Source organism: Uranotaenia lowii, chromosome 3 (genome assembly GCF_029784155.1).
Source record: "Uranotaenia lowii strain MFRU-FL chromosome 3, ASM2978415v1, whole genome shotgun sequence".
Lineage (NCBI taxonomy): Eukaryota > Metazoa > Arthropoda > Insecta > Diptera > Culicidae > Uranotaenia > Uranotaenia lowii.
The window spans coordinates 245,874,288-245,888,490 of record NC_073693.1 but is presented as its reverse complement, the minus strand read 5'-3'; the positions used below and the strand labels follow the sequence as shown (position 1 = coordinate 245,888,490).

General features: G+C 35.6%; 1 protein-coding gene across 7 annotated transcripts in view; it reads right to left on the bottom strand.

Annotated features, from left to right (window-relative positions):
* The window catches only part of LOC129751308 (box A-binding factor-like), a 93,596-nt gene that overhangs the window by 13,679 nt on the left and 65,714 nt on the right, over positions 1–14,203 (bottom strand). For 2 of the 7 annotated variants that reach the window (XM_055746728.1, XM_055746733.1), the window contains exons 4-7: positions 9,721–9,901; positions 4,632–4,816; positions 3,145–3,312; positions 2,854–3,070 (exon numbers count right to left, since the gene is read on the bottom strand). In XM_055746728.1, the coding sequence (XP_055602703.1) occupies positions 2,854–3,070; positions 3,145–3,312; positions 4,632–4,816; positions 9,721–9,901 (751 nt within the window). Of the gene's footprint in view, positions 1–2,853; positions 3,071–3,144; positions 3,313–4,007; positions 4,103–4,631; positions 4,817–9,720; positions 9,902–14,203 lie in introns of all 7 variants that reach the window. The other 5 variants (XM_055746730.1, XM_055746729.1, XM_055746732.1 and 2 more) reach the window with 5 other exon arrangements.

Genomic DNA, 14,203 nt, shown 5'->3' with positions numbered 1-14,203 from the left:
GAAAATCATTTGGATAAAAATTATGTTGTTTTTCACGTAGCCGCTACGTGTAGATTATTTTGGGTGTATCCTTTGTCATTGATTTTGACAACCATCAAAATTACGGGCCCACGATTTTGTGGGCCCATAATAAACCTGACATTTTGCTGTCAAGGAACCGGACTAGATGTCAAATCCTAGAGAATTATGAATGATTGCACACTAACACAACCATCATTCTAGTTCCTCATTGGTTGAAATTTTGACTTTTTCAACTCTGTACTGCTTTGAGAGGAAAACACCATATACGTTTCTCCCGATAGGTAGAAAAAAAGAAGAAGATTCTTGTTCGCAAGAAGAACCAGATTGTCACCCCCCTGGTCCGGAGCTGAGCCCGGTGGAGCAGTACCGGGTAATAATGAAGCGGGAACTTCGGGAGAGCAAGAAAACAGTCAAAAACGAGAATGACATGTTAAGAAAATCGAAAAAAAAAAACTGAGAAACTGGTACCGGTTGACACTGGTAAGAATTTCAAGGAAGTGAATTAAGCGAAAATGCGTTCAATTTTACAATCAAGGCTCCATCGATTAACATTTCTTTCGATTTTTGAAGTAGGTATGTGTATGAAACTACCCTAAAATTTTGGTTTGATTCTAAACATTGTAAGAAAATTGGCATGACATTTTTGGTGTCGCAATAATTTCGTGCTCGCACTTTAAGGTTCAAGATATCTTTTCATTTTGCATATCGCCGAATGTATTATGAACTTCATCAACGATTTTTTTCAATCACATAGTTCAAACGACCCTTTTTAAGCTGACTGTATCTTAGTTGTTTACAATTCAATTTTGTTTTGACAATTCTTTTGGGTTCTTTGGAGACATCTGTTAGTTCAGCCGAATAATACAAATCGCTTACAAAACGTCATTGGGATACAACTTTCATAAGTTAGCTTGTACATATTCTCTCTGGGAAAATAGTATAAAATTTAAAGCGAATGAATTGGAACGTTACAAAAACAAAGCCGCCGTCACAGGCATGAAAGATTCACACTTTTGTTATTACCAGTTGTATAACTAAGCTATTTACTTATATGTACACCCATAGAAGAGGTTGCAAAAATCCAATGCCTATTTAGCACATCTCTGTGCCGATAATGCGCTGAAATGTGCACTGTGCCGAAGATGATATGTTTTAAAAACCGTAACTGGCATAAGGACTCGCCTCCCAACTAAAATGATGCATGACCACTACATTCAAGCAAAACAAGAAAAACATTTCATGGGATTTCGTTCCTATTGGATAATTCATCCCAGAAACAAGAAAATAAAATTATAAACCACAGCGCCCGTAGGGAGAATCGAACTCAAATCACTAACCAAATGGTCTTGCCAGACTGACATCTTAACCAGTGTACTATTTGAGCTACATGCAGGAAGAGGGATATTTGTCATAGGCATTCTGCCACCGATCAATCACAAAAGAAACGCACGACAGTGGCTTCCCGGCGTTTGGCCTCCTTTCAAGGTATTCATTTGTCTTGCGATGGAAACGGGAAAGGGAACGGGAGTGGAGGAAACGGGAAACCCATTGAATGAGAACTGTGCTTTGCTTACTGCCTGCTATTACATACACACGCTACATATACACAGCTGCTAAAGCCGGGCAGCTTTGCCGGTAAATTGAAGGAATGTTTTTGTTGTTGCTTTTGCTACATACAAACGCACAGCTTAGCCGTGGTTGTTTGCCGGTTGATTGAATTGAACACCCAAAATTCAGCCTCTGTGCCAATGGCGTGTAGTCAATTACATAGCATCATTGGTACAAGAAGATAACGCGATCGGTGCTGATTCGATTTGCTCCCACCGGCATTAATCTCCCAAATTAACCGAATTGCGTATGTCTGAAAGAAACAAAATAAAAACGCTTTCACGTCCCTCCCTATCGCATCACAAGACGAAGAAGGATGGAAATAAATACCGGCCAACACCAGGCAGCCAGCGAACCGAGCACTGTGCGTGTGAATGTAGCAAAAGCAACAACAAAAACATCCTTCTAATTCAATCCCTTCAATCCAACAACCACGGCCGAGCTGTGCGTGTGTATGCAGTAAAAGCAACAACAAAAAAAAACATTCCTTCAATTCAATTCGCCGGCAAACAACCACGGCTAAGCTGTGCGTGTGTATGTAGCAAAAGCAACAAGAATATATTCCTTCAATTAACCGGCAAACAAGCACCGGCCAAGCTGCCCGGCTTTAGCAGCTGTGTATATGTAGCGTGTGTATGTAATAGCAGGCAGTAAGCAAAGCACAGTTCTCATTCAATGGGTTTCCCGTTTCCTCCACTCCCGTTCCCTTTCCCGTTTCCATAGCAAGACAAATGAATACCTTGAAAGGAGGCCAAACGCCGGGAAGCCACTGTCGTGCGTTTCTTTTGTGATTGATCGGTGGCAGAATGCCTATGACAAATATCCCTCTTCCTGCATGAAGTTCAAATAGTACACTGGTTAAGATGTCGGTCTGGCAAGACCAATCAGTTAGTAATTTGAGTTCGATTCTCCCTACGGGTGCTGTGGTTTATATTTTTATTTTCTTGTTTCTGGGATGAATTATCCAATAGGAACGAAATCCCATAAAATGTTTTTCTTGTTTTGCTTGAATGTAGTGGTCATGCATCATTTTAGTTGGGAGCCGAGTCCTTATGCCAGTTACGGTTTTTCAAAGATATCATCTTCGGCACAGTGCACATTTCAGCGCATTATCGGCACAGAGATGTGCTAAATAGGCATTGGATTTTTGCAACCTCTTCTATGGGTGTAGTTTGAAAAATAAGTCATTCTGCTCCGAAAGAGAGCAGGCTTGGCTTTACTTACCATTTAGGGAATTTCCTAGCACGGTCGAATTAACCACACTGCCCGAGTTGTTGTGATTGGTGCCACCATTACTATTGCTGGTGCTGTTGTTATTGTTATTATTCGCGTTACTGTTGTTGTTATTATTATTGTTGTTGCTATTCTTCGACGACGACGACGACGACGTCGTCGTTCCATCCGATGAATTTTTGCTGCCCTTCGGTTTACGCTTGCGTGACTAAAATCGAATTGAAACGTTTTAGCGTTTTGTTGGCGGGACAAATTTATTTATGGAGTGAAACTAGAACTCACCTGAATGTTGTCCTTCTTCATGGCCAGCGGCCGGTTGACGTTGTGCAGTTTGTAGTACAGGCCACAGGCGTTGCAAACAGGCTCCCCGACCTGATTCCGACGCCAGAGGGAGGTGTTGGTGGTATTGCAGTTGGAGCACTGGAGTCCCACTCGACGAGCTGAGCTCTGCTAACGGAAATCGAAAAAGTGATCAATTCTAGAGCATAAAAAAATGAATTCAAGCGTCCTAAAGCTCTTCAAACACGTGTTAGTTTGATGGAAGAAAGGAGAAATTATGTTAAGCGCTGTGACTTCCAAAGAATTGTTAGTGCTGTAATCTACAAGTTTCCATTTAAAAATCTATGAAAAATGACGTCAAATTCTGAGTTAAGAAGCTTTCAAATTTTTAGTTCCATATATGCAAGATAAATCCTATCCTCTACATTTTGTTTCTTTAAATCCGAACTCAAAATTATGCAACTTCTACAATGTGGATTTTCTAATACTTCTGTTCCAAAACTTATTTTTTGTGTGTTTTAAATAGTTTTCCCTAAATTTCTGATTTTTATTCTGAAAAAATAGGACCGGCCTACTCTACATTGGTCCGGTATCGAAACTATATGCCAACTTGAACAAATCGACCTGTCACTATCAGCTGAAATTGTTTGACGCCATTTTCCCCCTGAAAGTCACAGCACCGATCTGTTAACAGGATTTCGCTACTGAATGAAGTCGGTTAAAAATGGATGAAACAAAAAAAAACTATAGAAAATTCTAAAAAAATCGCTATACGATAGAGAGGAAAAAGATTGCTCTCCTTTTCCCGGTTGAGGGTGGATCTTTTTTTATTTCATAACACTAAGCAGAGAAAACAAAAAACCTACCAGTCGTCGGCTTTGCTTCTCCTCGGAGCTTCGAGCGGTCAAGGAATTGCCGTAGCCGTAGCCCTTATAAAGATCCCCGCCCTGTTCAGCGGCCACTGGATTTACAATTTCCGTTTTGTTTGTATTGTTTTGGTTTTTTCGTCATTTGTGGAAAGAGAAACACACACAGAAATAAAGACAAGACATATCATTAGTTTAATGGGTTCGCTCACTTTTGGTGGGGCGTTTTGTAGGTTATGTTTTTCAACATCCCCAAAGGATGATGGTATTGTTTTTTTTTTGTCTAAAACTAAGAACAACTACAAAATGGCTACCAAAAATCATAAAAATGTGGGAAAATATTTCGAAAATTCGGCCGGGCGGGGTTCATTAAGATTGTAAAAGTCGAAAAGAAAAATATACCATAATAAAGCTAATCCTTTTCCTCTCCATCAGAATCGAACCAATTCAAAGACTTAAACGTAAAGTAAAGCAATATGAGGATGAATTGTTTTCGTTTGTGATCGATGAATTCATAAAGCAAAATGGAGCGTTTTACAAATTACCAAGCAAAGGAAGGAAGGAGAAACAAAGTTTTAAAAACAAAATAACGGAAAGTAAATTCAAAAAAAAGATTTTGATTACAGGTTCTTTTACCAAGCGTCTGGGCTGTTTGACCAGGGGCCGATTCATCCCGTTCATCTTGTGGTACAGCCCGCAAGCGTTGCACAGATAGTGGCCGGTGCCGTCGCGGCGCCACAACGGCGTCTGGATGGCCCCGCAATTGACGCACTCTCGTCCCTCGGTATACAAATCCGCATCGAAGCCCACTTTTGATTTAAGTTTTTTGCATAAGGTTTAATTTTTTGAGGGAAGAAAATTTGGAAAACAAAGCTGATTATGATAGATTCTTTATAAAATGAACTTTATGGGAAAGGAACATATGTACATGGGAAAATTATCGGTGTTTGACTTTTCAAAGAGATAAGGGAGTTACTTAGACAATAAAAAATTTTGTAATAATACTTAATGAATGCTTTAAAACTTGTGTATTGGCTAAATAATGGTCAATAACGAAGAATTGAGATTACATTTTCTGAGTTTCATGTCCATTAAAAAAAGCCAAAGATGAGAAATATTTTGAAATTTTTTTACAAGTTTTTTAAATACGAAATTGACTGAATTTGCGTCTCCTAGTCGTCTTAAGCTCTGTTTACAAAAAAGAAAGCAATGAAACAAACTTCAAATGTATATTGAATTGTAATTGATTCTCAAAATTGATACTCAGAATTTTTAATCTGAATTCTGAATCTGAGTTCTGAATCTGAATCTGAATTCTAAATCTGAGTTCTGAATCTGAATTCTGAATCTGAATTCTGAATCTGAATTCTGAATCTGAATTCTGAATCTGAATTCTGAATCTGAATTCTGAATCTGAATTCTGAATCTGAATTCTGAATCTGAATTCTGAATCTGAATTCTGAATCTGAATTCTGAATCTGAATTCTGAATCTGAATTCTGAATCTGAATTCTGAATCTGAATTCTGAATCTGAATTCTGAATCTGAATTCTGAATCTGAATTCTGAATCTGAATTCTGAATCTGAATTCTGAATCTGAATTCTGAATCTGAATTCTGAATCTGAATTCTGAATCTGAATTCTGAATCTGAATTCCGAATCTGAATTCTGAATCTGAATTCTGAATCTGAATTCTGAATCTGAATTCTGAATCTGAATTCTGAATCTGAATTCTGAATCTGAATTCTGAATCTGAATTCTGAATCTGAATTCTGAATCTGAATTCTGAATCTGAATTCTGAATCTGAATCTGAATTCTGAATTCTGAATCTGAATCTGAATCTGAATTCTGAATTCTGAATCTGAATTCTGAATCTGAATTCTGAATCTGAATTCTGAATCTGAATTCTGAATCTGAATTCTGAATCTGAATTCTGAATCTGAATTCTGAATCTGAATTCTGAATCTGAATTCTGAATCTGAATTCTGAATCTGAATTCTGAATCTGAATTCTGAATCTGAATTCTGAATCTGAATTCTGAATCTGAATTCTGAATCTGAATTCTGAATCTGAATTCTGAATCTGAATTCTGAATCTGAATTCTGAATCTGAATTTTGAATCTGAATTCTGAATCTGAATTCTGAATCTGAATTCTGAATCTGAATTCTGAATCTGAATTCTGAATCTGAATTCTGAATCTGAATTCTGAATCTGAATTCTGAATCTGAATTCTGAATCTGAATTCTGAATCTGAATTCTGAATCTGAATTCTGAATCTGAATTCTGAATCTGAATTCTGAATCTGAATTCTGAATCAGAATTCTGAATCTGAATTCTGAATCTGAATTCTGAATCTGAATTCTGAATCTGAATTCTGAATCTGAATTCTGAATCTGAATTCTGAATCTGAATCTGAATCTGAATTCTGAATTCTGAATCTGAATTCTGAATCTGAATTCTGAATCTGAATTCTGAATCTGAATTCTGAATCTGAATTCTGAATCTGAATTCTGAATCTGAATTCTGAATCTGAATTCTGAATCTGAATTCTGAATCTGAATTCTGAATCTGAATTCTGAATCTGAATTCTGAATCTGAATTCTGAATCTGAATTCTGAATCTGAATTCTGAATCTGAATTCTGAATCTGAATTCTGAATCTGAATTCTGAATCTGAATTCTGAATCTGAATTCTGAATCTGAATTTTGAATCTGAATTCTGAATCTGAATTCTGAATCTGAATTCTGAATCTGAATTCTGAATCTGAATTCTGAATCTGAATTCTGAATCTGAATTCTGAATCTGAATTCTGAATCTGAATTCTGAATCTGAATTCTGAATCTGAATCTGAATTCTGAATCTGAATTCTGAATCTGAATTCTGAATCTGAATTCTGAATCTGAATTCTGAATCTGAATTCTGAATCTGAATTCTGAATCTGAATTCTGAATTCTGAATCTGAATTCTGAATCTGAATTCTGAATCTGAATTCTGAATCTGAATCTGAATTCTGAAACTGAATTCTGAATTTGATTTTTTTCTGAATTAGAAGTTGTAAGTTTGAATATGGAAATTTGAATGTTCCGGGTTTTTTTGTTATTGTATTTCAATTTTATTTTAATTTTTATCTAAAAAATCCAATTTCTATGTACATTTTTTTTTTCATTTTTTGGCTGAAACTCGGGCATGAAAATAGGTTGTTAGGTTCACATGGAAAAGTACAAACATAACATTTAAAAAAAAAAACCGTTAACTGTTAATAGGTTGTCAACCACTATACAATCTTCATGAAACCACCCGGACCGATTTTTTTTTAGCTAGGGTAAAAGAAATGAATAATTTCACCGTGAACGATTCACTGAACAAAGTTCAGAGCTCTGTTTACATTCTTTTTCTTCTGAATATTATTAACACGAGTTTATAAATTGGACGCGCACTAGTTTGCGTTGCAAGGTTTTTTCTGTAATTTCTAATTTTCGCTGTACCCACCATAAAGCACCACGCATGACACAAGAAAGAAAGTTACTCACAGTTCGCCTAGTTTGGGACGTGTATATTTTTCTAATATCTTTGAAAACGAGGTTAAACCCGTCTGAATATCTATGTTAATAAAATTGTATTTGATTGAACCTTAATTTGAAGAAAAGGATCATCACAAATAAGTCTAATTAGATAAAGATATAATTTTCGATTTTTTCTTATTTACAATTCATGCGCTGCATACATCCAGGCGTTTAAGCGTGTCAGAGCTGTATAGAAAATATAAAATTAAAAGTATCCTTTCAGGTGCAGAGATGCTTAACTGTTGACTGCTTAAGTATGATGATAGAACGTTCACAATCTTTTGCAATTGACAAAAAAAAGTTTTTATAAATCGACATGCCCTCACATTTATGTGAATTACCTCCCGCACAAGCTCCACTTTGAAGTGGAACAGAATAATGTCGATTGAAATTTCATTTAAAAAACCGCACTTAAAAGAAACATTTCCCTCAGACGTTGTCGTCCCAGGAAGCAAATTGTTGTCGTCGGATTGGATTGGTGGGTGACTGTTTTTTTTTCCTTCTCTTGCTACGTTCGTTGATAAGAAATAAAACAGAACCTTCTGCCCTTTTGTGTCGTTTGCGAGTTTTCCCGGTCTATGCTCCATAAATGTGCGCAAACACTTCGGCGCAACGATGTAGGATAGGCAAAAAGCATAACGCAAAACTGCGACATAACTTATTTACATGCCTTTCTCCTCTGAACCGATTTCATAGAACACCATCATCATCAACGAGAACCAACATTCTACCGTACCGGATTGTCCCCGGAGAGTGCACCCGCAACAAGTAATTAGTTTTTTATGTTTTTTTTTCCTTGTGTTTCTTTAGCACACAATTTAAATAAAAAGAAACCCAAACCTTGCTAACATTTTTGAGCATGGTTCCTGAACCGGTGAATTACCGGTTTCCCTTGATGATGATGGTGGTATGTATTTCCTCTTCTTCTCTAGTGGGTTGATACTTACATCCACTTCCGGTTGCATTTTGTTGGTCCACTACACGATGTTTGCATAAAACAAACATCGACCCAAAAGCAAAAAAACAAACGATCAGGGACCATAAAATAGCGAAACGTGCCGGGTCAGAAGGGACCTTAAGCAAAAGTTTTGGTTGTTTTTTTCCCTTGCTCCGAGGCCCTTTCGCCTAAAAGCTTTGACAATTTTTGATGACTAATTAGGGAAGAGACCAGACAGCATTTTTGTCGCGCAGCCGAAAACTGTTCCGGTTGTGAGAAGGAAATATTTCTGGCGATGAGTCATGATGCTTACAAAAATTTACAAAAAAAAATACTGTTTTAAAAACCTATGACCTATGAATTGATTTTAGTTTGATTTGGTTGAAAAATGACGACAAATCCGATACCTAAATAAGTACCAACCTACACATTTTTGTTGTGTTTCAAATCGCATAAAGTACGATTCAGGTATCGAAAAAAGTTGTGATTTCAAAACTTCGGCAAAAGATAATTGAAAAGTAGGTTAATTTTGGACACCTAGATAAGTAGATTGCCCTTTTTAACTGACTTTCCTAACTTATAGACAGTTGAGGATTGAGAAAAACTCACTTTGAAATTCACTGTAATAGATGATATATAAAAATTACAAAATACGAAATTAATCCAAGTCAAATTGAAATAAGAAACCTCATATCACCATCCGAATCCAGTCACCGATCGCAAGTTCGTTCATTTGGCAACCTTCTGGTTATGGGTCACATGGTTATCGCGAAATATACGAACAATTACCCGTGAAGCAAAGTTTCCATAAATTCCCAGGTGAATTCACACACATATTCTCAACAACTTAATTAGCATAATAATTTGCAGTTGCGAATTTGAGTTGGTGAGAAACGAATCAAATTTTCGCGACTTCATGGTAAGTCAGTTCATTGTCTTGCCCCTCGATAAGCCTACCCTCAAGTGTATGTGGATTTCCTTCGGCTGAACGAATGTATAGTGCTTTATGGTAAGGTATTTAAGTTTCGATGTCAATAGGTCCAATTCCCCCAATAGACAGTTTAAAATCGGAAAATTAATTGAAAAGTTTGAATCTACCACCGCCCGACATAACTTGGAATATTAAGTGGCCTCTTCCCACGGCCATTTTTCCTAGTGCAAACGAAAAGACTTTATGCGTGGAGAAATAACCCGAAGCGAGCTTCTACTTACTTGCAGTGAGTGAGGCGGCTGCCGAGAAAGTCGTCGTAGGAGTGATGGTCGTTGGTGTTCCACCGCGCCGTCCGCTTCCGGTTCCGCTGGAAGGTACTCCGCCGACTGCCGCTGCGGCTGCCGCCGCCGCCGTGGTGAAGGCGATCGCACTTGCTTCGTAGTGGGCAGGCCAGGGATCACTCTGTAATAGGAAAATGAAGATGAAAATTTACGGATCAATGGTTTTCCTCCTATTTCCATTAAACTTGACATTTTGCTTGGGTGTTTGGATCATAAGTGACGATGATTCATTACCCGTTTATGAAACAAAAAGAGCCTATCGACAACAGATACATAATTCAAGACCATCAATTCTGATTGAAGTCAACAATTCTAGAGTAGTTTTACGAAATAAAAGGGTGTGAATGCACAGCTGTGGATTAGCTTTGTCGTTTTTCCACTGATTTTAATATTTTTTTTTTTTATAAATACAGACCCCGTTCGATTTTGGCAACACGCCCGTACATTATGTGTTGCCAAAATCGAATTTTGCCAAAATCGAACGGTTTTTTCTCAACTTATTTTTCAGTTATTTTTACAAAATTACTATTATTATTTCCAAAACCGTTATTTTTAGTCAATTTCCGACCATTTGAATTATTTTTTTTTATTTTTTCATCATGTTTTTGATGCATTTTGCACCTTTCTTTTTTAGTTTATAATGTTTGTTTTTATTTGACATATTTGCTGTTTTTGTCATTCTCCATCTTTTTTTAGTTGTTTTTCATCATTTTCAGTCTTTTGTTTGAATTTGTTTTTTAACTTTTTGAATTTTTTAATCTTCTTGTCATTTTTGCGTCCTTTATAAATTTATTTTAAAAATTTTGTTTTTATAGATGCATTTTATCACCATTTCAGAACATAAATACGCATGTATGGTGTTTGTCTAAATTATATTGGTCCGGTTATAACGAAAACTAAAAGGTAATGTTGTTTCTAAAAACCGTTCATGTGCCAAAATCGGATGTTGCCAAAATCGAATGTTGCCAAAAACGAACGGGATCTGTACTTTCTTGATGACAATCAAACAAGAATTTAAAGAGTTGTATCTAGTAAATATTGATTTAGGACCCTCCCGTTTATAGAAAGAACCCTCATATATTGAAATAAATCATTTCATTACGTCCAAATTTATTTGTGAAAAAAAAATCGTGAAAATCTCTAGACATCTGTTCGAGTTGTGTTGCATTCTACTTTAATTTTGTACGAGATCTTCCGTTTGGATAGTGTGGAAGTGGTATTTTAACATAACAAAACTTCCTTCCTTGTTCCTTGAGAAAACATCTTTTGAAAATTGTTCGAGTTTTGTCGTGTTTAATATACATAGAAGACGAATCCCGGATTAAAAGGGAGGGGAAAATCGCAGGCCTCCCCCCCCACTGGTTAGGGGGGCCACCGAGGAAAAAAGTTTACACGGTTGTAGTCATACTGCTTCAATGTATAGAAATCTAGGAATGGAAATAAAAATTAAAACCGAAAAATACATATAACAGCTAAGGGAACCTCGTGAAATAATATTTACTTGAGTTATAGGCTCCCTCTAGTAAGCTTGCCAGATTGCCCGGATTTATCCGGGTTTGCCCGGATATTTGATGCGAAATTTCGAGAAAGTCCGGTCCGGTCCGGTTGCCCGGATATCGTGAAAAAAGTCCGGATATTGCCCGGATTTTTTCACAATTTTCACAAAGAAACCAAAAAAACAAAGTTTTTGAGTAAGTTTCAGCAAAATCGATTAACGGTATGGAAATTTTCAACGATTGTTTAAAATAATTTCGCTGATTTACTTTTATAAACCTTTAAATATTTAAGTGTTTAAAAAACTGTTTGGAAGTCTGCAATTACATTAATAAAATATTAATTTCAATTCTTTTGCATTTTTTCTTTGCTTTTATATATAATAAAACCTAAATTTTGCCCGGTTTTTGTCCGGTTTTTGGATTTGAAAAATTGAAATCCATGCCCGGATTTTGCCAGGTTTTTTTGAAAAAAATGCCGGGAATTGCTAGGCCCGGATGGGAGTGGATGAAATTCTGGCGACCTCTGGCAGCATTGCAGAATTTTTCTGCGTTTATAAGGGCTTAGCAAATCAGGGTAACCTGACAAAATCTGGGAATTTGATTTGGAATTTTTCAACACTAATTCTGGACACATCTAAGCAAAATCCAGTGAGAAGAAAATACAGAGAAAGTGAGGAAAACAACATACATCTATTTATTTTTTCAACAAAACCCGTCAGCAGCGTTCAAATCGTTTTTCAATCTCCAAAAAATCAGTTTAGCTCGATTTGCGTTATCAGTATTATTTTTAATAGGTCGAAACAAAAATCAAATTCTTCATTTATCACCCTCCCCATTTCTTTTTTTTTTTTTTTTCAAAAAACCCAGAAGTTAAAAATAAATAAATTTTCGTTTTTTTTTATTCAAACTTCGTTGAAGTTATCGAAAATTGCAACAATCACAAGAACGAAAGACAAACTGTGAAAGATACCATTCCATATTTTTGCATATTTTAATTCTTAAAAAGCTCAATTTTTTTAATTTTTTATACGAATAAAACGACGGCTGGAATAACTTTTTCATAGCGTTTTCGATGTTTAGAAAAAAAAAGCTAACACATTGCGGACCGCGAAGAAATTTAAGTAGAGAAACATCTTAACTCGGCATTCTATATTTCAAAACTCGCTGGGCCAAATTTAGTTTCTTGGAATTAACGTCAACCAAAAGTGTTGTTTTTCAACGCTAGAAAGTTTCAGTTAGCGATAAATTGCGGATTGATTTTGCATTTATACTGAACTCATTTTGAGTTTCCTTGCATGTTTAAAATGATATTATCAAAAACAAAAAAATTATTCATAGGGGCCTCCGATATGGCTTAACCCGGCCCTGTAAATGACATTTGCGATGCACTATTTTCAGCCTAACACATTAGAGACCGCGAAGAAATATTAGCCCAGAAACACCTAAATTTGGCACTTTATATTTCAGAAACCACTGGACCAAATTGTCTGAATTTTGTATCTCTGAGTCACCGAAAATGTTATATTAAATTTTGTCGAATATGATTCTATAACAAAAAACATAATATTAGAGTTATGGTTCTATGTGCAGTAAGCTCGTGGCGAGCGAAGACCGAGATATCTCGTATTTGATCCGCAAAGTGTTAATTTAGTAAAATAAATTATCTTCCATGTCAAAACAAAGAAAATCCATGAAAACTGTTCAAGTTGTGCCATAAATCATACTGTCAACTGGGGAATCAACTTTTCAACTTCAATGGCTTTAAAAAACATATATCCAGAGATTCATTCATCTTATGCAGTAAAAGTTTGTAGGTTGAAAGGAAAAATGTTGGTTTCTTCAGTAATTTTTAAATTTTGAATTTTCCTAAAACAGGCGATTTTCACCTTACCCAGAAAAACAAATTTTGTTTTTAACTAAAAAACCAATGGAAACGTAGAAAAATTTGAAATTTTTGATAAATTGGTGATACCATAAGACTACGTGAATAATTCAGAAACTTGCAGATTTTTTTTATTTTGTTCGAACTAAAATTAACATTTTTTCTGTATGTATAGCTGTTACATTTTGCTGCATACATTTAGGAGTAAAAGTACTATAAAAAATCTTTTAGCTGAAATCATGAACATAAATGCTGGGATGGATACAATTTAAATTTAACAAAACGCGTGATGCAAAACAATCATATTCCAGCATTGGAAACGAGATTTATGAGGTGTCGCTTTGATTTGCATTTTTACCCAGACGTCAAATGTTATAATTTAAAAAAAATATTAGGAATTTCCCGAAAAATATCTTTAAACCAACATTGTTGGTATAAGTTAATCAAACCAATATAATTTTATATCATTGCCAACCCGTCATACTGGCTAAAATTTTACGGCATCGAAAAATGTTAAAATTTGTTCATCAGCTGACAATTATTTAATTAGTGTAATGTTTTATTTTGATGGGTCTTACATTAGAATATATTTTCTCGATATGTCAAAACTAGCAATTGTACCAGCACTAAAAGTTAAGTCGATTTTTCAATAAATTTTGTGTGGGATTCCTCGTTACAGAGGTTGGAGGAGTCATTCTGTATTCTCTTTTGGTCATACCATGCTTCTGAACAAATTTGTATGAAAATCACTTGAAATTTATTCTCTTTCTATTCTCTTCTATTTTCATTATTTTTGGAGGATTTTAACTAACTTGGTCATTCGTTCTCTAGAGAATGTTATTCGAGTTGTGTCATATTTAAAGTTGATTTTGTACGGGACCCGCCTCGGATTTCAAATATCACTTCATTCTGATATCCCTTTTATTTGTGAAGGTGTTTTAGAAAAAAAAAAAGCCTTATTTGTTGTGTACGAGGTTCTAGAATATGAATTTTTAACTGAAGTTTTTCTATCTCATGCACAGATTTTAAACAATAATTTGCGATT